At 35.7% G+C, this 26,518-nt stretch overlaps 1 protein-coding gene across 4 annotated transcripts in view; it reads right to left on the minus strand.

The window, feature by feature from the left end:
* LOC117415699 (adhesion G protein-coupled receptor A1-like) overlaps positions 1 to 26,518 on the minus strand; it is an 85,234-nt gene that overhangs the window by 27,335 nt on the left and 31,381 nt on the right. For 3 of the 4 annotated variants that reach the window (XM_034026363.3, XM_034026362.3, XM_034026364.3), the window contains 5 exons: positions 22,876 to 23,040; positions 21,306 to 21,504; positions 20,299 to 20,448; positions 18,515 to 18,676; positions 17,516 to 17,725 (listed from right to left, as the gene is read on the minus strand). In XM_034026363.3, coding sequence (XP_033882254.3) covers positions 17,516 to 17,725; positions 18,515 to 18,676; positions 20,299 to 20,448; positions 21,306 to 21,504; positions 22,876 to 23,040 — 886 coding nt within the window. Of the gene's footprint in view, positions 1 to 17,515; positions 17,726 to 18,514; positions 18,677 to 20,298; positions 20,449 to 20,954; positions 21,071 to 21,305; positions 21,505 to 22,875; positions 23,041 to 26,518 lie in introns of those variants that run through there. The other variant, XM_034026366.3, reaches the window with a different exon arrangement.

A 26,518-nucleotide genomic window follows, 5' to 3' on the forward strand; every position in this document is an offset into this window, starting at 1 on the left:
AATCATTGTTGTGTTAGCATTACTCACCAAGTGGAATTAAAAGCTGCACTATGGTTGCCATGCCAACTAGCTGCCTCCCACATACTGTATCACTCTAAATTTGTACAGACCTTTTTTCATACATTTGAGCCAGAAATAATACTGTTCCCAGAGTAAAAAGAGATTTATTGATGTGATAGAATATTCTTTATTTAAATATGGGATATGGGAGACTGCAAATATAGATTATACCAGATCTACCCCATTACTTTATAATGATCAGTGCAAAAAAAAACAACACACAATTTTCCTCACCATGATAATAGCTCCAGGGCTTGCTCTCGAGTTTATTTTACAGGTAACCATCTTTAGAGGAATTGGAACATGCACTTATAGCCACAGTAATCCGCAGCTAAGCTCATCTGATGTTATCAAGAATAAATATTGCCGCTTCAGTTCCCACTCAATTAAAAAAAAAATGAAAATCAATTTCAAATAGAATCATGCATTCCAGATAAATAAATCACAAGCCAGGAACAGTCAAGGAAAGCAGAAAGCGTCTCTTTACTATTCTAACAAGGTCTGGAAAAAGGTAGTCCAAATTTACAGATAAATGAAACAATCTCTCAGAATTCATCACAGTATATCTATGTTGGCATGTTAGTGATTTGTAATGCTTTAACAGCCTGCTTGTGTGTAATAAAAATGATAATTATGTGTACAACTACTTTTAGCTTCTAGTTTATCTGCAGACAAAGTAAACCCACACAAATCTGCAATCTGATGTTGCAGTAGATTAAAGCCAAGTGGAATAGGTGTGTTTGAAGGATAAAACGTATCTAGGAGATGTTTATTTTTGTCACAGTGGAATTCAGTCAGTTGAGGTTTAGATGTGATGTACATTTTCACTGGCAGGTGTAATTAAGCGTCATAAAATATTTGTCAGCTCAAAAGTGCACATCTTGCTGTCTACTGCAATAAATGCTCTGCCTTAAACACCCAACTGAGTAAGTTATTGTATTTGTGCTATACAACTAGAGTTCACAGTTCATAAGCTGGTCTAATACATTGCTGAGCCCCTTTCTGTATGACTGTGTGTTTTTACAGTTATCAATGCAGTCTAATGTTACAGTAACTACTCCCTACGTGTGCCCTTTTCTCAATTGTTAAGTCTTACACTAAACTACAGTATTTTGCATGCAGCAGTAAGAAATACTGCAAAATACCCATGAATACCTATGCAGTTGCTGTTGCAAGGAAAAAAGCTATATTTAAATCTTGTACAGTTTTTTTTTTTTTTTTTTGAATACTTCATTTTCTGACCCCCTGCTCACAGTCATTTTAAGAAAAAAAAATTCCATTAGTTGTGACCTAAATATGTTTGGACATGTCATATAGTTTTCATGGGAAAACTAAATTTCAAAAACAGGAGACACTTGGCAGGCTTGCTATTGAGGTCGAAGAAATATTATATCTTTTTTTATGCATACATGTTTAGAAATAAAAAATAAATCAGATCTGCATATTTCCACCTGACACTTGGTATATTTAATGGAAGTAACCTTGGTAACGCTGTTGTAATGTAATGGGATATCTACGTACATTTTCACTTACAAATTGCAATATACAATACTACACAAAACCCTGAAGTGTGCTTGTTGCCTTTGAATGTATTGGTTAGCAAAATATGATATGCTACCAAGTGAATTTGCATGGACTTTAAGTCCTTGACAATGGGATACATGCATCTTCTATGATGTTAACTATTACTATGTATATAATGTAGCACTGACCTGTTTAACAGCTTCTATTTAAACTGCATTTAATTTCCAAGGACGTATAATAAATGCAAACTCATGCTAATGTGCACTGGATTTTAGGAATAAGCATAAGGCCATGTTTCTTTTGATATTTTTAGTGTCGTAGTTATATTAGTCTGGTGGTCTCCATGGCAACCTGCTTAGGTAGTTGTATTATTTAACATTCCTGTTTGAATCTTTGGAAAAGAAAAACCACAAGCAAAAAACATACAGTTCAAGGCGCAGCAGTGTTCAACAGTACTTGCATCTAGTATTGTGACTTTTTCCCAGTATCCTGGATTGTTTTTATCTAGTTGTGTTAGCCCTTATACAATGCTTAGTTTTTAAACATGTTCAATACTTCAAGTTATTCCATGTATCTGTATGCATTCAAAGTACATTGAAATAAATTCTGAAATCTTCTTAGTGTTGGGCAATCTTTTGTTATCATCATCACTGCTCATGTATAGGTAATGGCTTAAAAAATATTAAAGTGAAGTACTTGAGTACGGCTTACTGTTCAAAATGACAGGAACTTGTAATGTAGGTAAAATGATGTAATGCTGATGAAAGCTTGCAGTCTGATTAAATAGTTGTTTAATACCTGTACACCCGCAACATAGTGTAATAGAATTCACCAGTAAGGGCAAATTAGTAGCCATCAAAATGTATACCATGTAAAAGACTCAGGACACAAATGCTTGAGCAAAGTCTTACCACAGGGGTTTCTATATAAACAGTTATTGAACAGAAGGCAGGAGAAATGGCCACAAAACCACAAATGTCAACTATAAATATATAGTGCACTCTCAATAGAAGGTGCTACAGCAGATCAATACATTCCCTAGACTGTAATACAGTAAAAATAAAATTATACTTTGTTTTTCCTAACAACTGCAATATAACTTTTACTGATTTTGACAATGAAGCAAAGTACAGCATGTTCCCTGATGTGTTACTCTTATAAGTATTACCGCAGATGAAAAATAAATTATATTCTTAAACATTGTAGCTAAGGATGTTACTCAAAGACGATTCCTCCTAAATCATTTTTAACAATGGAAACTCTTGACTGCAAACTGGCAGAGCAAATCCTGTAGTCCCCTCACATACTAACCTGTGTGAGTCATCATCAGATTGATAGCATTTAAGCCAAAACCCATGTGGTTTTCAAAACATACCGGATGCTTGTGCAATACCACATCTAAGTACATTTCACTGATTCTATATTATATATATATATATATATATATATATATATATACACACACATACATATACATTATATATATATATATATATATATATATATATATATATATATATATATATATATATATATATATATATATTACACACACACACACAGTATATGTGTTTAAATAAAGGTTATTTTGCATGTACTGTAAGAGGGAACACTACCAAGGGGATATCGGTACCTCAAAGGTACCAAAACATGTACATTTCCAGCCACTTATGGTGAAATTGACAGGTAAGGAGATTTATACCAGTCATCTCATTTATTGATTTGACAATGTATCACCCAAGCAATAACCAAATATTATTATTATTATTATTATTATTATTATTTAATAATTTTATTTAGTTGTTTGCATCTATGCTGGACTAAATGACCACTCCAATAGCTTGCAAATGAATTGTGAGGGCAGCTTTTTGTATTAGGAAAAAGGCAATTACCCCACACATTTTGCACTATCCCACTGATTTCTTTTGACTTCAATAAATCCTACAGATAATTTAAATTTACATTGAACAGCACTTGGCAATGCTTACAATAATCAAGCCTTTATATTTATGCCAAGAGTTAATGCTGTCCCCTTTGGAAGAGCACTGCATAAACAAAGTAATACATGTTGTAGTGCTTTAGCTAATTCAGCATTGTAATTTGATGATTTCATTTAGTAGTATTAAGAAGAACTCAGTCACATTTGGCTACTAGTTTGAATGCTTACCAGTAAGTGTTTAAAAGACCAATATACTAATTTGTCTTTGCCAGTTTAGTACATTAAAAGCTATTTTTAAATGAAAACAGAAGTGCCCTTTGCAATAGTGTACACATACTGATCCTGAACCTGGCTTAACAAAAGATGTTAAATGAGTTTCTAATGACTAATCTAAACATTTCAGTTATTATGTATACTGTTCAGAGCTTCTTATCTTCTGCTGTCTTCAATCAGTGTCTGTATGACTGCACAATACAACGAGACAATATGAACCCAAGAGGGTCGGCTTTCAGTAATGAGATGCTAGCAGAAGCTTATGGACATTCGTCACATTTCTATGATTTATATTAATATACAAAAAAATGTACGTACCCATAAGAATTGCAAGACACAATGTGATTAGCATTGTTCTTGTTTATGAAACAAATGGTTTCACTGCAATGAGAACATCAATACTATTGCTAATATAATGCATTGGTGTGTGTGTGTGTGTTTTAGTCAAATAAGGCATTTACTTTGAAGCGTCACAATCCAGCATTTATTGGGACACAGACTATTAATAGGAACAGTGTAGAATTAATTCATAGATTTTAATTTAGATTTGATTGAGAAAAATAGACACCAGGGTAATTGGTTTTCTCAATTTGCATTTTTATTTAAGTCTTTTATGTTAAATTAGAAGGGACTGGATGATGCAATATATTTGTCCTCAAATCTATGCTCTCCAGCCAGTTTGAAAGTTATTGTGGTAACAGCTCAGAACACAAGGGCTGCGATTGGGGAGGACATACTGCAAGAGTCATGAGTCTCTGTAAGTCACCTTGGATAAAGGCGTTTGCTAAATAAACAAACAATAAAACACTACACTGGAGAGGTCTATAGATGGGTTAACACATTTCACTTTCACCCTTGGAGGTTGTGGTGTTGCAATAAGGTTTAATTTCCTATATAACATATACTTTGTATAATCTGTGTGTGTTTTAAAATACAGTTACAATTATGAATTTGTAAAACCTCTGCTTTGTATAACCAGTTTGGGTGAGAATGTATTTATAGTTGGGGGAAGGGAATTAGGTCAGCGAAGCCAGATAAACTGCAGAAAAGAACAGGGATGTCAGACCCTGAAGGTAACCACACCCAAACAGCATCCGCACCCAGCAGCATCACATTACATTCAGACAGAGCCTACATAAACCAAAGTTTGAGATTAGTTCAGAGCGTTTCCTGACAATCAACAAACACCATGCTAATTTGGCAGGGGGAATTCGTCCAGACATGGCAAATATTACTGTCACTCTGTATTATAATATCAACTTATACACTAATTTATAAGTTTATAAGTTGTTGCAATTTTATATATCTGTCCTACAATGGTAGACTATGATTCATATTACGTGAACCTTACACTGAGTGATGGTCTTTTTTTGTGGTATACTTATATATTGTTAGATTATCTTAATGTTATAACTGTAATCCGATATGTCGTGGTAGAATATAAATTGAATTACTATTTATCATACTTCTAGTTATACTATGTGTTACATATCAATTTGAATAAAACAAAAAAAAACATACATACTGTATATCAACATAGAATAATTATTACAAAGAATAAGAACTAATTATCATATTAGTAAAAATCCAACAATGGTTCAAATAAAAATTGTTTCACAAATTTAAAAAAGCTTGATAGTCTCAATTTAGTAGTTCATCCACATCACAAGACCAACACAGTTTGGCACAATATCAGCCTCTGTTTGTGAAAGGTCCAGAACTGCATGAAAGGGGATCATGTTAGGGATTGTATTGGCAATGGATTCGTTTTGAAGTAAAGCTCACTGCAACCTACAACTCACTCTCCCTCATTTTTTTTTTTTATGAGCACCAACATTAAAAATACAACACAATCCTCTCATTATGATACCGTGCTCCATTCTTAGACCCTTCCTCATTGCTGTCCATTCTTTTCACATACAGAAAATCACAGCAGTAAAGAGTAGTTCTACTGTCATCAACAAAAAAATGACATGCTGTAATCACACATTTATTAACTGGAGATTTACAATAGCTGAAGATTATAGTTTGCCCATAAACTAAACATATTTGCTCTTGTTGCAGATGACAGCACTCTGTCTCCACATCTGACTGAATTCAAGGACATTGGATGCTCAAAAACTGCTTCAAACTGCTTACTTCACAGAAGCGTGGGTGCTGCTAATACTGCTATGGCAAAGCAATTTGTAAAACTAAAGAATGAGGTGATGTTGCTACAGTTTTATCCTCAACCTTGACCTTGGGAGCTGGATTACACACCTTCTGCGTCCGTTTTAGCTGCATGTTACTGTACAACTGCAGCTGTACACATTTCTGTATACCACTGAATCAGCCAGTCCAAAACAAATGTAAACAAGCTTTTGCTGCCATCATGAAGAGTTGCCAGCTTGTGTGTTTTTCATTTCTCATCATCATACAGCTTGACTCCAATGGGACCTGCAGTATTGATAACTGGCAGGCAAAGAACAGCCCCTGGTTCTTTCCTTAACAAGTCCATTCTTGCCCTTTCTTTCACCCACAAATAATCTTTTGAGACAGACTGTAGTATTGCACTAGGCACAAATCATCAATACCACCACAGCACCACTGTCAACTTCTGGAATGAAGCGACATTCTTCAGCAGCTGAATGGATGCTATGTCAGGTCCACAAGGCACAGATGTCTAGCTGTCATAGCTGCTCAAGGATTACATACTCCCATTATGTAATAGGTGGTTACAACTGTTTTTCTTTACCTCTGTCTGATTTTGAACGTGAAATATTGGTCTTTGTTGCTGGCAAAATATAAAAAAAAGGGTGGATTTTTTTTATCATCCATTTCTTAATTATGCTTGAAATTGTAGTTCATTCATTCAATTATCCAATTCTCTATTCAATTGTTTACCAAACAAATCTATTTTCTTACCTCTTTATTAACATTGTTACTGGTCCCCTTATTGTGTTGAGATTCTTTTGGTTCTTTGTTTTTTTTTTTAGGATATGCAAATGTCCCAAATACAATGCTGTAAGTAAACTGCTTGCTTCCTGGTCACGTTGGTATAGGAGTTCACATGGTATTACTGCAACTAGACCATTGGAGTGAGATTGAAAAGCAATAAGTGCTAAGCTACCTCTAAGCAGCTTCAACTTTTCATTTTTTTTATATATCTACATATTTAAATGATAGTATAAATCACAAGCAAAAAAACAAACATTTTCAACAGCAGAAAGAGGGAGGGAGATAATAATATTGCTTGTAAAGATATACTTTAAATATCTGCAATGAATGCTGGAGATCATAAAAGGTTCAGGACTAAATGGATGGGTAGTCCTGACTAGGCAATCAAGTGCTAATCTGAGCTGCCTGACACTGAAGCCTGCTCTGCTGGAACCACTGTCTTCTGAGTGGTTGAGAGTATTTTCTGGCTGCACTTATAACACCTATGTATACATGCACATATTTAACTAGCTTTAAACATATTGTTAATGAATTAACACATAGAACTCTAGGTGATATCTAATTATATTTGTTATATATTTCACTTAGCCTACTATAGATGTGCTTTGAATACAAGTAGGTGACGAATATGAGAAGTGGGATGTCATTGTTATTTTATCTTCGTGATACGTTAGACATGCAAGATTCACATACTTAAATACTGCTTTCCTTAACAAGCATACACACTTCCACATTTTTGACAGTACTTATTCTGAGAGAGTGAACAAGCAAAGGTATTTTCAATAAATAAATACCACACAAGGCTATTGAAATGCAACCACAAGGATCAATTAGAGAAGACCTATTCTTAATCAAGGTCTGTTTTACAAAAAGCGAAGCACAACCATACATGTAAGCGTGTAAAGAATGGCAGCCATTCATTCATCTATCAGCTCTTCAGCAAATGCCGGGGGGGGGGGGGGGGGGGGGGGGGGGGGGACGACGACATTGAAATAAATAAGATTAACCTTCTGAGAATTAAAATGTCACTTTCCAATTGAGAAGATTTACACATGCCAACATTTTGTACAAGTGCTTTGTGACAGAACAGTAATTACTGGGGCTTCTGTTTCTCTTGTAGTCCCAGGTTGGTGTTTCTAGCAAGGCTGGGAGTTAATATTTCAACACTGGCACTGCTAAGCTGAATTGCAGGCATACGCAGAGGGTTTGCAGCACAAAGAAAATTACAAAGTAAAAACCAGGGAAGCACATCCTTTTGCTTTGCATACTTGTCATTCTGTGTGATTTTATGAGCTACCAATAAACAAACAAACAAACAAGCCGAGTCTATGGATAAGGGGAGAAAAAAAAAAGATTTGTCATATACTTTTTTCAAATTTACTGCAATGTATGTTAAGATGATTCAGAGAGACATTTGCTACTTTAATGATTAAATGTCATGTTTTTTAAAGCTCATGAATTCTTCATACGAATAAATGCATTGCACTCATCTACTGACATGACTGAAGATGATGGAGTGAGCTCTGGACTCTCACGAATGTTTGGCTCAACTCGGACATGCATAAATATGCCAAAAATGTGCCATTTCCTGTCTCATCAGGTTAAAACGTTAAATTAATTGTTTTAAACAGAGGCTGTGTTAGTTTTGACCTAAGAAACACTTTAATCCTCACATGTTGAGGTATTAACATGCAACCTAACATACGTGCGGTTGGATTGCATGAGTTAAAAAGTAATTTGAGTGTAGTATCGTATGTTATGTATCATTACCGTAGACCTTTTTACAGAGGTAAAGTTCTTCCCAAATTACAAGATGCTGATAATCACAAAACATGGAATATTTCAAGATGGAAGTCAACGTTTTTACTTAGATGAGTATATTTTTAAACATGTATGACACAAACAAGATAAATCATGACAAACCATGACATTCTGCTTTAATGTCAAGGGACGTGTGTGGCAGAAGGCTAACAAACTCACCCAAAGGCCTGTTTAATATCGTAGAATCCGGCCAAGAAATACATATCATATGTCATGGTTTTTCATGACAGATCCTCCATGTATAACTATGCTTTTACCATGAACTACTGCACTAAACTCGTACAGGTTTCTTGGATAATGCAAGCCATTTTACTTCAAGGTTTAAGACCTCGTTTTTCTATTTTCTACATTAATATTTCAGTATGCTTTTATAACGAATTGCCTAAAATCCATAAAATTAAACCCCTATCGTGTCAAATCTGCACTGCTTTTTGAAAAGATTTAAACCCAAAAAGATAATATATTTATATTTGGGATTGTATTACATGATCCAAATGGACAGACTGTACATTACATACTTCTGCTGAAGGAATAATAGAGGGGATCTGTGATCAGAATGACATAATTGAATATGACAGGCATGGAAATATCCTTTCCCATCACATCAGATCACATTTTGCCTCTAAAGAATTTCTGTCACTATAGTAAAGTTCATTCACCTGCTTTTAGTCTAAAAAACTATGTCAATTGATACTCTTTATACCATTCAGGCTAAGAGTTGGCAAATCTAATTGAATATGTGTTGATTGCAGTTGTATATGCCAAGAGGTGTTCACATGATATTAGTCTTCACTTCATAATATATTAAGTTCTTAATTTAGGTCACCAATTAGGACCAAAATACTGTGCTATATAATAATTAAGAATAAGTGATGAAAAATGAATGCTGAATTCGTGTCAGGTACAGCAATGTTAAACAGATTTTTTTTTTCCTCTGGAGAGTAAGTCCACACAATGTTTGCAAATGTAAATCGGGTTTGAGCCATTTGATAACGTTCATGTAAAAAAAAAAAAAAAAAAAGCAATGAGCTTCAAATGAAGTATGTTCTTCTCTATATGTAAATGTCACAAAGACGGCCGGAGTGGGTGGCGTCAGACCAGAAACAGGAACACAATAAACAGAGAGATGTGGTTTGGTATAAGCTGGGCGCGTGATGGCGCTCAGCATTTAATAAACAGACAGAAAATAAAAGGTTTGAAACAACAAAAACACAGGACACGGCACTTGACGCCAAAATAAACAGACATACAAAACGACTAAACACTAAACAGACGGTGCAGGACAGACAGACGAACAAACACGGTGAGTGAAAACACGTTAACTACTACTTTGACTATTATTATTATTATTATTATTTTACTTCACCTCCGTCTCCAATCCCGTTCTCCACTCACCGAACACCTAACCTTGAGTGCAAGAAATGTGCGTCTATTTATACTGTTTGTGCTGGGATTCAATTACTAAATTACTTACTCACTTGAATCCCAGCACGTGAATTCATTACGTGAAACCCCGTGTTCACATATTATATTTTAAATGCACGTGCGTGATGTGCAATCCCGTGCCTAAATACAAATATACACTTTTTAAATATACGTGAAAAACAGACCCGTTTATATCCCGTGTACCAATGACTATACACCAACATTAACATACGCACGCATACATACATATAACACAAATGCACACAGGGGCGGGGCGCTTTGCCACAGTAAAGCACTGCTGTGTATTGCCAACAAAACAAAACGATGAGTGGTTTTCAAAGTGGAAGATCACAAGAAGATTACACATGTCTATGGCAGGCAACTGGAACATAGCTCCGGCAGAAATAATATTAATAATAAAAATAAACTGTATTTACATAATTGCAATATGAACTACTCAGAATGACCGCCAACGTCATACAATGGCAAGGGAACAAAAACAAATCTAAGAAAGCTGTTGCTCTTTAAACATATCATAAAAACTACTGTGGGCACATTCAGCAAAATAAGCAAATACAAAGTGGATCAAACACTTGAGCTCAGACTTTTGCCACCCTGCTGGGGTGCTTTAGAAACCATGTAAACATATTCTCATTGATCAGAATCTTGTGTGCCAAATGCAACTGCAGTTGCAATTTATTTACTCTTATTGACAGTTAGTAAAAGTTGTCAGGTATCTTTGGCAGTCAGGCTCCTAAAAGTGTCATTCACCCAATTTCTACATTTCAGTTTAAGTTCTGTTTTATTTAGGGAAAGCCTTCCTTAAACCTCACAGACAAACTGGTCTCAATGCTGTACGGTCTGTGTAAAGGAACAATTGACAACCATAAATTAGTTCAATATGAACACATTTAAAACAACAGTAAGTAATACAAACCAGAAATAAAATAGCATGCGCAAAACTTCAAAAGGTAAATGTTTATGATCAGAATGCAGGGCAGGAAGCACACATTAAAATACATAATTGCTGGTTATGATGAAATAGGAGGTTTCTGTCACTGGCTTCTGGGTATAATGTAATTCTTCATCATATCACTAGAAGGCTACCTAAATCTGAATTTTACATTTTCAGTCTGTATTCTTGTACAATTGTTAATCATTTTTGACAAGTTATGTTGAAAAGAATAAAAGTAGCAAGTTGTAGGTGTCAGGAAGAGATTTAATGAAACATATCCTCACAGGCATATTTGTTCATCAGTGGTCTTCTCCACCAACAAATTGATGAATATAGGCTGCAGTAGCCTGCTCAATACATTTTAATTAATTTGCCAAATGTGAATCTAAATTGATACAATATGGAGCTGCATAATTAATATATATATATATATATATATATATATATATATATACTGAAGATAATTTTTATTGGTTGAAGGAGCAGCTGATAACACTAGGTGGCACAGTACTGCTTGAAATCAGATACTGTAAGGAGGTCACGCTTCAACAACTCCTGGACAGGCTGGGCCTCATCTCCAGTGGTCAGAAGCTTGGCAACACTCATTGCTTAGGTTCAGCGTGTGACAAGAGGCCATTGGCTTAACAGCAGGAATGGAGGTCGGCCACTGATCTTCCGTCCTATCCATTACTAAGTGGGTTGCAGTGGTGAGGCAACATTCATATTGGGCATTGCAGAAAAAGGTCAGTCAATACAACATAGGCACCAGTGTGCTGAACTTGAAATACAACAATGAGGGAAGTGTTTAGATGACAGTAGTGGAATACAGAGGTCAATGTTAAAATCATGGGTCAACACCATTAATACCACCAAACCACCTCTCGTCTACATTTAGAAATAGCCTTATGTACAGTATATACCATACATCTACGTCATCTGCTGGGCACTTAAAACACAACAGCTCATTAAAATGAACGTAAGAAAGCCACGTGTGGATAGTGGCTTCTGAACTACATTAACATTGAATCGTACACAGATCCAAGTACAGAGAAAAATCCAATACACACAACTCTAGAAATAGTCACTCAATGAATAATTTAATTAACTAAAGTTTATTGAGCTCTCAAAAATGAATTAGTGCCAGAGCACCACTTACAAATGCACCTCTGCATTCAGATTTAAAATGTATTAGAGAGGTTAATCAGTACTCCCCTTTTGCTGTGTAATCTGCAGCCTCAGAGGTTTAGGTCTGGTGGAGTTAGACTGTAACGTGGCAACATCCTGGTAGAATGTTTCTGTATTGAAGCAGATAACAAATTCAAATTCAACCAGTGTATTTGGCAAGGGGGGGTTGTAATTATTTCAGGGGACTGGCACTGCAGATAGAACAGGTGGCTGCAATGAGGCTACATGGATGAATGAACCAAAAACAGGGTATACATGTAAACAATTTATTAGATATAAATTGTATTCCAATGAGAGTTTTCTGGTATAAATAACAAAACAAAAACAAAACAAACACAGAGAAGCAAATTATCTTTTAGGAAGTTCAATAAATAAAGTTTGCTCGTAAACGTTGATTTGGACCAACAGAGATAAAAGCACTCACATGGAAACCGCTTCATTGTCACTACTTAAGCTGTACCTGCTTTTTGGATTAATAAGTATTTATTGACATGAACAATAGTCTTCAGCATTCCAATAAGAGGAGTAGAATCAAAGTAGATTGTATTTTGTAAAATATTTCCATACAGTCAATCTTATCTTTTGTCCCCTTCTATTTGCTCCGTCAAAACTGCACATTACACAGAGACCTACAGTATATTCTGAATGGAAGCGTGCAAAAGGTAAGACTTATGGAATTATTTTGATTGCTACAACCATGTTAGGTCTCACTGGTGAGTCAATGTTGGGAAGAAAACTTGTGAGTGGTTAGTGACGCGACTGCCCTTTGATAGTACAGAGCCCTTTACTCAGGACTGTTCTAAAACAGGACACCCTTCAAAAACAAACAGACAAAACAAGAAAAACGCTGAATCATTGCAATCAGAAGAAGATCCCTAAGGCCCTCTCTCTTTCCCCTTCATTCAGACACCAAAACGTGCTGCATTCCTTATCAGTCTTTAGTCGAAGGAAATGTATTTTCACAGTACTTAGCATTCAGTAGAGAGCTAAGGGTTGTCATGAAGGTCTTCTGCTGTTGGAACCACTCTATAATTAAGAGGCATTCAAGGTTAAAGAACTCTTCAAACTTATAATTAACATTGTTGTGCTCCCATATTTAAATATATAATATTATATCATAATGTTTTTAAATAAATATAATTTGAATGTTTATAATTATGCCACATACACTATGTGGTGTTTTTTTTTCTTTAAGAAAACAACTGTATTCATTCCTCATCTCCCCCCCCCCCCCCCCCCCCAAAAAAAAGTCAAAAAGCCAAAACGACAAGGATATCTTGATCCTGTTGAATATTCCAGGTCCCTATAGGTCTGTGTATTATCCTTGGCAGCTTTCTTACTGAGATTTCCTCAAATAAGTTTGCTTCTAAGTGAAGTTCAATTACTTTACTATATACTTATTTAGTAGGTGTTCAAAATGATATAGCCTAGCCTCCTGCTGTCAGTTTCTTCTAGTACAGCAGTGTATGTTGTCCAGTGATGCATTCTCACACAGCAGCTGTTTCCCTTATGATATGACCTGCACATGTTGAATTTGGCATTGTATACTTCGGGTTCATCAATTGTTTAGTCTGAAATGGTATTCTGAATGTAAACCTACATCTGTCGTCCCCAATTAGTTGTTTCCTGAGGGACCCGAGTTTCCATTGTTATATTGATTGATTAATGGATGGATGGTGATTACAGACTATTTATTATTCATTATTGATTTTATGACATAGCTACAGGTTTGATTATTTGCTGCTAATTATTTCACCGATTTCAATTTCCAAACCCAGTGTTGGAATGCTTGTGTAACTTGTACTCATTTGTCAGAGCTCCTGTATTAAAGATAATAAAGCTGAATGGTAACTAGCAATACAGAAAAGCTACTCATGCGACAAGGTGACCATCACAAGCTATACCACAGAGAAAGGAACAGGGATCAATCAATCTCAAATGAGTAACTAGCTGGCTCATGCTGGCAATTTCATAACAGTTCAAAGCGCCTTACTTAAATTCCAATTAAAAACAACGATCTGAGAATCGGCATTCAGTACTACACAGGACAATAGCAAACACCTTAAAAAGACATACGGATTTTAAAAATCCTGTTAAAATGGCATCTGTAGCTATTTACTCTGATACTGTTTATATGCTTGAAATAGACCCCCAAATGTCCTGTTTTCTTGTTTTCCAAGTGTATCCAATTGTTACTCTTCCTGTAAGATGAAGCATGTTCCCCACAAGGGTTTGGGGTCTGGGGGACTGACAGTCTGTTGTAATATTTCTGGGAGTGGATGGTGCATGGCTTAATTGACATACATTCTGGAAAAATACTAACAAAAATGTGGTGCGTTAAAACACATATTAAGGCATTAGCCTAAACGTTTGTCTACTTGACCTAGTTTCACAAGTTGTATTTATTTATTTAGACTGGTTATGTCAGGTTACTATTGTGTTCTCTTTTAAGGCTTATGTCACATTTAAGGTGAACGGCAGTTACTTTTCCATAAAACAAGTCAAAATAACTACTGGTAAAAATAAATAAATACAAATAGAACAGTTGTCTAATTAGGATTATTTGCAGTGTTACAGGAAGCAGTTTTCACTGATTTTTTATCTACAGGCATAATTAAAAACTGACTTCTGCATGTGACAAACATCAAGGAAACATCAAGGAAACATCCAATCTGCAGATGCGGTTTGAAATGAAGAACGGACATATTAAACCAATTTGTTTAACTGTCACTTTGTGGAGCAGTGCTACCAGATGTTCACAAATCCTGATCATAGCTTCAGTTTCTGGATTGAGAGGCATATCACTAGGACAACCTGTATATTGCTTTGCTTTATGGGTGATAGCATTTCTAGTATACCTAGAGGAAGCTTCATTTGCCCTCTGAAATAGAAAGTATAAAAACAGATCGCAGGCACTGCTTGTTTAAACAAAGGTTTCCTGTATGTTACCTTATTTGAGACGCGCACTACCATTTTATTGGTCAACCTTCCAGCTCTGTATTCGCCACAGATATGTTCAAATTAAAATGGTTCGGTTTTGGACTAATGTACCAGTGCATTTGTTTGGATTGCCTGATGGCTCTGTGTGTAATCATCTTTTAATTACAATGCTAATTTAGTACACATCAAGCATACAGGTGATGAATAATCCCAGTTTAACCAGGCACAGCTCAAGATATGAATTAATGATAGAAAAGAAACCCACATTTAAAGGGAATATTCCAGGGGAAGACTAAGTCAGCCTCGCTCCCTGCTACAGCCGATAGGGATGAAGTTCCCTGCAGGGAATACACTTGGCATTTTTTCCAAGAAACAAACAGACAACCTTGGCACCAAATACTATTGTCTGCTTGATAAGATAAATGCAATATTAGCTTGTATCTGTACCTGTAGTGGATGGAGTCAAAAGAACAATCATTTCAGCACCTGACTCAAGCTCTTCTGCAGGTACATGTCTTACTGCTGTAAATCGTTACTGCTTATTTTACAGTGCTGGACTTCGTTATTATTACTACTACTACATTGTAGAGAATTAATAATATTAATAGTCATAATCATGTAAACTCAAGTGCTAAACCATTTTAGATCATGCTGTCAATGTCCTACTCTCCACTGTCCACTAGAGGGGGGCAGTGCATATAGCTTTGCTCCATCCAGTAGAGGGAGCTATAGTCCCCACACACTTCATTCTAATCAGCACCTGTGGCGAATTGCTGAAAAGAACTGCTGTTTGCACTGCTTGTTGTAATTGTTCATTCACTTTTTCCAATGGGTTGTAATTGCCCTTCTCATTGCCGTTTACCTTGACAAAAGCATGTGCAGTAAAGCAAAGTGATGCACAGATAAGGATGGGGAAAGGCATGGTAAACTAGGAAACTATTGAGTGGTGAACTTTAAAACATCTCTATGATGGTGCCTGTAAATGCAAGCAACACAGTAAACACCATTTGAATTGTTAGCTGTAAATGCAGTACTATTGAGATAAGGCTTTTTTTCTGGCAGTGACCATTTCTGATTGAATGTATCACAAATAAAAATGACAGTCCTTCTTTGAGTAGCATAAGCACCAGCACTCCCCATTTTTGTTTCAACAAGGAACTAAGCATTTGTTTTAAATCAGCATTGTTTTCCAGTGCACACAAAGGACAGCATTCACATGACAGCTTCTGCAAATGCAGAACTTTGATATGGTGGGACCTTTGGGTTGAGACTTCATGTGTACAGCAATGTGATTGCTTGAAACCTAAAGGCATTGGGCAACATTTGCTTTTATATTGCTCTATATTTAGATATAATAGAAAAAAATAAGACCACAACAGTATAAAAAGGACAGATCTCTATTACTGTAAAGGGCAGCCTTTACGGAGATTGGACATGCCAGTTCTGGAAGTGAGCTCACAAACAGGAAAACATGGCTTGCACTCTGGCCGTCAACATTGTTATTATCTGTATTGCTCAGAAACCCTGATGCCAGCACCTCACTGTAAACCCATTGTTACCTCATCAAACACCACAACAGAATGTGATGCACTAGATCATTACAGGTTACAGGCATCGGAAAGTGAATCAGAGGTATACACCTTTGAATGCCTCTGGTGGGCCTCAGCATCATGCTCATTTTTCCATGCATTCAAACAATTAGGTATGAACACTGCTATGCATAAACTGACTTGTTCACCTTCAGTAGCTGTGTTTTAAGCATTTCTTAGAGAAGAAGCCTAATTCTATAATAAATAAAGTATTCAAGGCCTTGGTGCTCTTTGCAGATTTATCAGATTGACATTTCAGAATCTTATTCAAATCCTGCAGTTCCAGCCAAAAGCCTACAGACATCATGCTGTTCTTTACCTACCATGTGACTGTTACCATAGTGATTTGACTGTTTTTCCAGGTACAAAACAGGAACACTTTGGGACATCTACTGTTCTATACTGTCCTGAATGAGAGGTGTATGTTTGATGCTATCCAGCACCTTTCCATTCAGGTGAAGCTGGTTTTAGAAATGGAGTCAATTCACCATCTGTTTGAAATGAAACTTCAAGCGAGCAAAGTACCAAATGTAATATATATTATAGATGCTAAATATGCTAATATATATATATATATATATATATATATATATATATATATATATATATATATGAGAATCATAACTTTGAAAGGCTTATATGACAATGTGCTGAGTTTTAAATATTGCAACATTACTTAGAAATCTCCAGATATATAAAGCAGACTCAGACTTGTTACTCCTTGACAAACATGTAAGACAAATTAAAAGGAAAGACCCTTTTGTATATAGGCTGTGGCTGAGTGCAATTAGTCTGCTATTTCCAGTGTCGGACGCAATCATATATCTGGAGCTTGACGTGTTTCCTTCTGCAAAGATTAACCCCTACCTTGACTGGGAAATTCACCAGAGAGCTGCTCAGGTTGCCCGTGTTGCATTTGAAATTCAGCTGCGTATCTGCCTCCCAATCCTGCATACCCACGTCACGGATCACTGCTCTGTCTGAATTCAGAGGCATTTTCTGGAAGGCAGTGCACGTCATTCCTGTGAAGCTCGCTGGTTTGATCACAAAGGCCTCCAGAGCTATATTAAGAGAAACCTTGTACAAACACATGGGGAAAAGGGTCATGTTTTTTTTTTTTTTTTTTAATAGAGAGCTTTTCTTTTACAAAAGTAATTAAGCCTGTGCTTTATTTGATAACGGTCCTGTTTGCTTTTCTTTTTAGCTACAAGAAAGTGGTGTATTCTTAATGACCCAAATCATTGCCACTAATTGGCAGCTGGCTATTGTTCAACATGAACAAAAAATTGCTCAGTATTGCGTGAGACTGTAAAAGAAACTGTGGGGCTTTATTTATTTACAAGTTGCATCCAAGTGGACGCTAATCATTCTATGGCATAAGCAAATAAGGATTGAAAAATAACTGTTGTTTTGTTTGAAAAGGAACAGGACCCAGAAAAGACTTCTTGCTATGATTATTTTGTGGAAGAAAGGCAGTGTATACTTTGGCTGCCTGTTCCACAGTTTAAAGAACATGTGTGAAATGAATATAAAACAAATAACCAAAAGCTACCTTACTTAATACAATCAAACTCCCCTTCAAATCCTTGCAATCACTGCATTATTGTCTATATGTTTGCACTTCATGGCTTAACTTTAACAGGTTTGAGGGTTATGAAAAACAATACATTTCTAGTATTTGTGTCACTTTAGTACAGAGAATACAACAGAAGCCCTAAGACTCAAAGCCATTAATTTAAGAAGTTTGAAGTTGCTGAAGACCTCTTAACTTCTCTGCATCAACAAGATGCTTTTGAGGAAAACAAAAAATGAATATTAATTAGATCAACTCCACAATGCTCACACACAGCAGAATAGCCATAATACCTTTGAGATAACTTGAGTATTGCTGGTCAGAGCCAAGTCTGCAATGTGTTCCACACACTGCACAATGCGAGTGCAGGCCCTTTCTTCATTCTGTGCCATCCACAGTATGTGTTCATCCACCAGCATCATGTTACTGGCGATATCAGCTAAGTAGTCGCCTAGCTGCAAATCAAAGCGCCATGGTTAATATACTTTAAAGTTCAAGCAGTCATTCTGCTTGGAGCTTATCCTACAAGAATGAGCCCAATCAGGCTATTTGTCAAATGTCATTTTTATAAGAATACAACACAATGATATTGTCTGTCAATGAATATAGAAAATTGCTTTGATTAATTAATTACTTTCAAATAGCTCATAGTGCATTCATTTTGCAGCTTTAAGGAAAACCATGAACTGCAAGTATCCAAAATGAAGAAAGTGATTCCCAAATCCTTTTAAAATGTTCTGTTTGTGTAGTTTTATACATCTCTTTATTTTGAAAGAGAATATTTCCAAACCTTGAAGTTGTTCTCAACATTATATAAGGCTTTATGTTGACCTTCCCTTTTGCAGAAAAGGACCAGTATAGTATCTGGTTTAAAACCTGCTTCCTCTTTCTATCTTCCTGCTTTCTGTACCTCCGTGCCATTTATGAAATTCATGCCATAGTTGTTTCATAGTTGTCCAAAACAAACACTACAATACCAGGCTTTAAAAGTGTATTTCCTATGTCATGTGCCTAATACAAACAAACTCTCTGGTCGGAGACTCATGACAGTCTGCATCCCCGAATTCCACATTATTCATACAGGGTAATTAAAAACATTCAAGCAAAATTTCAAATGAAAAACATATCTGTGAATTTGCACCTCAATAACTACACTCTTCTATCATGGGAAGGAATGGAAAAAGCTAATCTCAAAATAAATATGTTAACAATAAACATTCTGTTTCCCTAAATTACAGGTTACTCATTCAGTGCACTAAAATTAGCAGAAGCCTAGCCTTTGTAAAATAAATAGAACAAATAAAGGAGCACAGAAATGTTTTACTTTTCTTTAAATACTGTAAATATTTGCAAGCTTTTTATTATGCGTTTTTCACGTATGAAAAATACTAACAATACATACTTCGTATATTGCAACAGGTAGCCAACATTTCTGGAGCAAAATAGGTTTTATGGGTGTGATTCGCCAAATATTTTGGTCGCAAATATTTATGGCTTTACAGTATACCAAAAATTCACATTGTAAGTCAATGGCTGAAAAACTTTGGACACTTCTGACTAAAAGATGATAAAGCTGGCCAGCAACCACCAGGTTTCAACATCACTGCCAAACTGTATTACAGAAAGAGCATGCTCATTACTTCATTAACTTATCACAGTAATACCCTTACGCAGAAGGCATTACCAGAGATTATGGACTCCTCCTTGCCAAGAGATGGCATGTAATCACTTGTAATGCCAGGTATCACTGCCTAAATAGTGTCTTGTAGTTCCTTTTTTCCCCACACACATTAACATAAATAAAAAGTTATTTTACTTAAATGGCGTGTTTATTCTTCATACAAATAAGAATTATAGGATAGATAGAATTATTCACACAATGATAGAGTTTGCAGCTTGTGTTTTTTGTTGCTAAGGCAGGCTCATTACTCAGTAAAAAAAAAATGGCTTTGTACAGATCCTATAATTCTCCACACAGGAGGCCCTACTGGGACTGTAATATACATGTCGATTATTAAAAAAAAAAGATTGATGATACATCCATGCAAACACGTAGAAAAATACAAGACTACCGTACATCTTTGATTTGATCCACAAAAAACATCAGCTTCTCCATCATCTGTGTCACAAAAATCACATCCATCATGTCTTCGAAGTGTGCTGCTCCACTCGTGCAGGCCATCAGCTGCTGTGCAAAACCAAGAGCATTGGTGGCATTGATCGACACCTGAAATGAGATTGAAGTGACTCTCTCATGAAATTCAGTTTTACCTGAATGGCACTTAGTAACTCTTAGTAACTATCTTAGTAACTCATCCATTAGCAGGAAACATTCCATTTTGAATCACGCTGCTATGAAAAGGACAATACAGGTATTCTGAACTGTTTCCATTAATCACTGGGATCGAGAGGAATGTCAAACAAGTCCTGTTCATTTTCCAGCAGACAGATCATTATCATACAGATTTAAAAGTGGGACTGAGTTGTCAATAACATGTGACTTGTCAATAAAGGAAATGTATTAGAAAGAAAGGTTTAGGTGTAATGAAATGAAAATTGTACTGAAGCAAATAAAGGGTATGAAAAAATATTTGTTAAACACCTTCAACAAAGACCAAGCACAAAACAGAACATCTTAGGAACATGTATCGCAATAGTAAAACATCAAAATCGATAAAATAAAAATTCACAACAGAAAGCAGCACATATTGCAGGGGGTCCCCAGAGGCTCACCTTGTAAATGCACCCTGCAAAGACGGGTTTGTGCAGCTGTGCCACAAGACAGTGAACAGTGATGTCTAGCTGCATGCTTTCCCTTTTTGTTGCAGTAAAAGGAAACAGGCTATGGACTGAAAAAGGACAAAATCGCTGAGCCATATCTAGTATAATTCACAGTAATATACCAATCAGACGTAATAAACTATGATGATGGAGCAGATAAAACACAGGGGTCATTCAAGAAACAATGCAGTACTGCCCTGGGAATATCAGTGAGCACACAGGGACACACCTCAATGGGTCAAGCATCTATCACTGTTCATAATAAGGTTCAAGGCTTATTCTGAAAGGGTTCTGAAAACCTACCTGACTGAACGCATGAAGCACACGAGTTACCTCGATGGAATATAGGCATTCTGAATAATCATCCTCTGCCCAGAGTCCAGCCCTGTCACACCTACGCCAAGATCTCCTCTCCTTCAGAGCACCATGATATGAATCAGAGCCAAATGGATACTGCATACAGGGTAGGGATGCATTTATTCCAGCTAGTGTCTTTGGCCACCTACCAATATGGAGAGATGTCATGTTCACTAATTAGCACTGGAAGAAAAAAAAATCAATTAAACACAATGTGAGGAACGTGCTAAAACTTAAGAAGTAATTAGAAGAAAGTGTTTCTCTCACCCTTTTATTCTGTAGAAAAAATACACTTGTAATTACTTTCTGGTTTGCACAGCATCTGGTTTCATTCAGTTGCCATATTCTAAGCCCAGTTTACAAACCTGTTAGCAATTAAACGCTGCCTTGCTTTAATGACGCATGTGGCTGAGGAAAGCACAGTTCATTTTTTAGCAGGGCTTACTTTGCTTACTATGTTATCTGTTTGTCTCTGATCTTTGCACCCAGGGTGTAGGTTCATCCGTTAGAATAATAATTTAAAATAATAATAATAATTAATAAATAAATAAATAATAGGTAGGAATTTCTAACACTCTCTAGAACAATAAAAAACTTCTTTGGTTGTGGGTGTGGATTTTTAGTTTTACCTGTTAAAATCAATCATTTTCAAAGTAGACGTTACATCATGTCCCTGTGCCTGTTAGAAATGATCTTGCTAGACTCTTGCTTAATATATATTAATTTCACTCTTTGCTATGTTATAAATCACACACATTTTCCGACACAAAAAGGGATCATTTTCCACATCATTACTGCTCTGCTTCTGGAAACAAAACAATCCTGTTCAGTTTGGTGTTAAGTGTCTGCTGTACACAGAGAAAACAATTCCAAGAAAACAATCCTGTTCAGTTTGGTGTTAAGTGTCTGCTGTACACAGAGAAAACAATTCCAAGAAAACAATCCTGTTCAGTTTGGTGTTAAGTGTCTGCTGTACACAGAGAAAACAATTCCAAGAAAACAATCCTGTTCAGTTTGGTGTTAAGTGTCTGCTGTACACAGAGAAAACAATTCCAAGAAAACAATCCTGTTCAGTTTGGTGTTAAGTGTCTGCTGTACACCGAGAAAACAATTCCAAGAAAACAGGCCGTGAAGGAGATTTTGCTGCCTTTGCTTGCTTAACACCACCCCTCTAAACGCAGTTTAAAAATAGCTTCCAGTTTTCCACGGTCTTAGAAATAGAGTATTAAAGTAGCAGTTTTTAAAGGCATATATATATATATATATATATATATATATATATATATAAAATTATCAAATCAATATATATAAATATATATATATTGATTTGATAATTTGATATTTCTAATAGCCTTGGTTATTGTTATTGTTGCATACACTAAACTTAACTGCTTTAATGCTAAACCAGTAAGAAATAATTAACTGTGTGTTCCAATTCCCAAGTTCACCAGAGGTCGCTAGGATTTACAGAAGGGGCAATTTCTCACTTTATTGCCATGACTAAACAAATACAGACCTGAATTCCCCTTTATTGTTAGTGACCCACTCTGCAGAGCAGTATGGTGCTGACGTTTCTAAAACCACAATCTCCACACGCTTGGAGATGTTCCCACGGGAGCTGGCCACCAGACACTCCCAGTCTCCTGAAGAGGTGACATCAATGTTGGACAGGATCAGCTCACTAAGAAAAAATGTAAAAGACATTTACTAGTTTTATCTTATGGCATTCCATAAACATTTTTCTTTTTTTTTTAACTCTCATAGTTCATCCAACTGCTTTTAAGTTGGAAGAGCTAATTGACCAGGCTAGTCTGATATTGGTTTTGGGGGCATACGTAGAGTTACATCAGAGATAAAAAAACAAAAAAAAAACATATTGATATTCTACTACCAGTATTTGCTTTGCAGTTATAAATGTCCAATGCAGTACTCATGTGATGTATTGTCTGCTTACATGACAAGCTTTTGTGTAAAGGGCTGTATGACATAAAATAAAATAAAACCACTACTTTTACTATACAACTATCATACAAGACAGTGTAAATCTGTTTTATAAATTTAATTTGTTAACCTATAGATACTGTCAAATATAATGACAAGTATCTTAAAATCTGATTTTAGCTACACTAGCACTTTATTTCTAAATTACATTTTACACTGGTATAAAACATATAAAATGACCTTTAAGCTGAAATGCAAAAGCAAATCAGATGTATATGTTTTAAATTAATAAAAGTGAGTAAACATACTCAAAATTCAGTGACCAAGGTTTGAAAACTAAATACGAAGTACAAAGTGCAAAAGAGTACAAGACTGACAACCACCAGCAATGAACACATTGGCTTGCTCAAAGCACAGTTTGAATAACAAGAACCAGACTATTTTATCAGATTATTCCCTCCTTTGGAGCTGCATGCTATGTATAACAGCAGTTTTGTTTTAAGGGAAGGAAACCTGTATCATTTTTATGTGTCCTTGGTTATTATGCAGAATAGAATTGTGCTTAATGTTTCAGTTAATCACATTTTTATGTGAAGATACATCATTGTATTTGTACATAGAGCAAGAACATTTGTAATCATAGCACCCTGAAAACCTAGTGCAGCTTCCTTGAGACTTTCTATTGTAGGTGGCACTAAATGTATAGCCCTTTCATATGTTTACCCTGAAAAAGTGATCTGTTACTCTGAGGGTTTTGAAATTACAAAGTGTTTGCAATGTTGCCTGAAGGGGAAAAATAAACAGCGACAGCGTCATTGAATTCCTGAAAAATACACTTTCCTGAAATAAAAACCAGAATCTACTTCTACTTCACCTTGTTGGTAAGACACATTTGTTAATTTTTTTGTATAATTTTTCTTGCTCTAACTGACTTCAAACATGATTGATTTTTTCAATTTGTTCTACTTCTAAAACACTAGAGATTCATGATTTGTAAGCACTGACATTCTTCACCTGGGTCAATAACACTCACCACAAAAACATGCTTCACCCACTTCTTTATTATTCACGTAATACCGATCATTATCCAAATGGGTCAATGCTAGCTTCAATACTTTTTATCACAATTTGATTGAAAATTGCATTTATAATAGATTCCTTTATGCAACCCAAATGTACTACTTTGACAGCTTTCAACTCATGTAATGCATAAATTCGTACCCAAATTATTACACAAATAAATAACATCAGCTCTATGCTACTATTCACATCTATTTAAATATATGTTTGTAGGAGCCAATCCATAACTTTGGCAGGATATAGTACATCAAATCTGTAACATATTCAAATGTAAGGGGCTGTCCAAAATGATCTGCATTTTGTGAAAGTGTATGCTTTTTTTTTGGAGGGGAGGGGGTGGGAGGGGGGTGGGGGGGCTCTTGAAAAAGAGCACGCTGTGTTCACTTCCTGTATTTGATGCTAAGTTTGGATGACCCCAAAGGGATCTTTATATTTTAAGACACATATTGAAATATAAGCAAACATCTATTATTCTGGCTCATCTAAAATACCATGTCATAACATACATTTAAATACCATTACTCATTTTCTGTTTAGGGTTAATAACCTGGTAACATCAGCCTTACATTACAACAGTTATATTTATGTACTGTTCACTGCCAAACCAATAACGAGAAATAACAGAGTGTCCCTATTTAACTGCATTCCAGCAGACAGATGGAACCACAAACTGTTATATCAAGTCTCAGGCAATCTGTAAATAGTATCTTTCTAAACATAAACCAACTGTTGGTCGCTGTGATGTTTTTTAGGCTGCATGACCCATGCTTAAACCATATAAACACTCAAGTGGGAAGACTGGAGCTCAGCTTCCATCAGAAACAGATTCCAAAACTGTATTAGAATTTCTTAGCATTTGATTACAAATATAAATATTTTAAGTAGAACAGGCCTAAAACGGACTTGTCTTAAAATTCCCTGTTGTTTCCTGGAATTTTGTTTAAATGCATTAAAATGTATATATATATATATATATATATATATATATATATATATATATATATATATATATATATATATATATATATGACTAACGCATGAGTGAAGGGGCAGTGAAAAAAAGATTTGTCAAAAAACGATAAAGAAATGACATGAGAGGTAAAGGTAAACAGTGGCAGAACACTACCAGTTGTTTTATTTTTGTTTTAATCAATTGTACCTCTTTTTCTTCCACATTTGAAATGCCCATTTGCCACTTCATCACTTTGTGCTTTTATTTTTTTAAGTATGTAATTCATAAGGGAGTTCAACATTAAATTACCAGCAATTAGATAGAGGATGCGCTCAACTGAGATAAAACATACCTTCAAATACAGTCCAATAAATTCAAATAAACAGATCTGTGCCACTGCAATAAAAAAAGCATTTTGTGTGCAAGTGCCTCGCTTTAATAGATCATCATGTATGATTAGTGTTCTGATGAGTTTAGCCACGCTCATCAAAGACATGATGAAGATATACTCTAAGGCTTGATTAGAAAGTTCATGAAAAAAACAGAAGGGGCTTAACATTTTTTTCGCCCGGAACTGTCTAAACAAAACTATTTCCCAGACTCATTATCAGTGTTTACATCCTTGTAACAAAGGCTAATGATTTGATTACACGTAACAGTTTATGAGACTGTAAACTGGGCACATCTACACCACATTCCATCTTCCTTTGACTTATTCATCACCCACATTTTTTATAACAGTGTAACACAAACAGTCATTATGGCTCTTGCACTGCAATGGCTATGCCTGATTAAGAATCAGCTAAATCTGGTGTGGGTTATAGCCTATGTGTCTGTTTAATGAACAGATCAAAGAAATCACCCTTTCATCTACCTCTGTTTTGTAACAGCATACACCTCTTGAGATGCAGCTATACAGAGCGATCAATAACACCAACCTCTTATTCTCCTGTTTACCAGCATACTACAATCCCATTGCTACCCCTCCACAGCAGCTCTGGGAGCTACAAAAAAGAATACAATCTACATGCAGTATCCCCCTCAGAGACAGACTTCATTGATTCTTTCTGTGTTGTGAGTCCATTTACATGACAAGTGTATCTGGTTGAACAGAACTGACCCACATATTTATACCGACAAATCCGATAACTACTTCAACGTCAGCCCATCGATCTCTGAAACACCA

The sequence above is a fragment of the Acipenser ruthenus genome, chromosome 7 (genome assembly GCF_902713425.1).
Source record: "Acipenser ruthenus chromosome 7, fAciRut3.2 maternal haplotype, whole genome shotgun sequence".
Lineage (NCBI taxonomy): Eukaryota > Metazoa > Chordata > Actinopteri > Acipenseriformes > Acipenseridae > Acipenser > Acipenser ruthenus.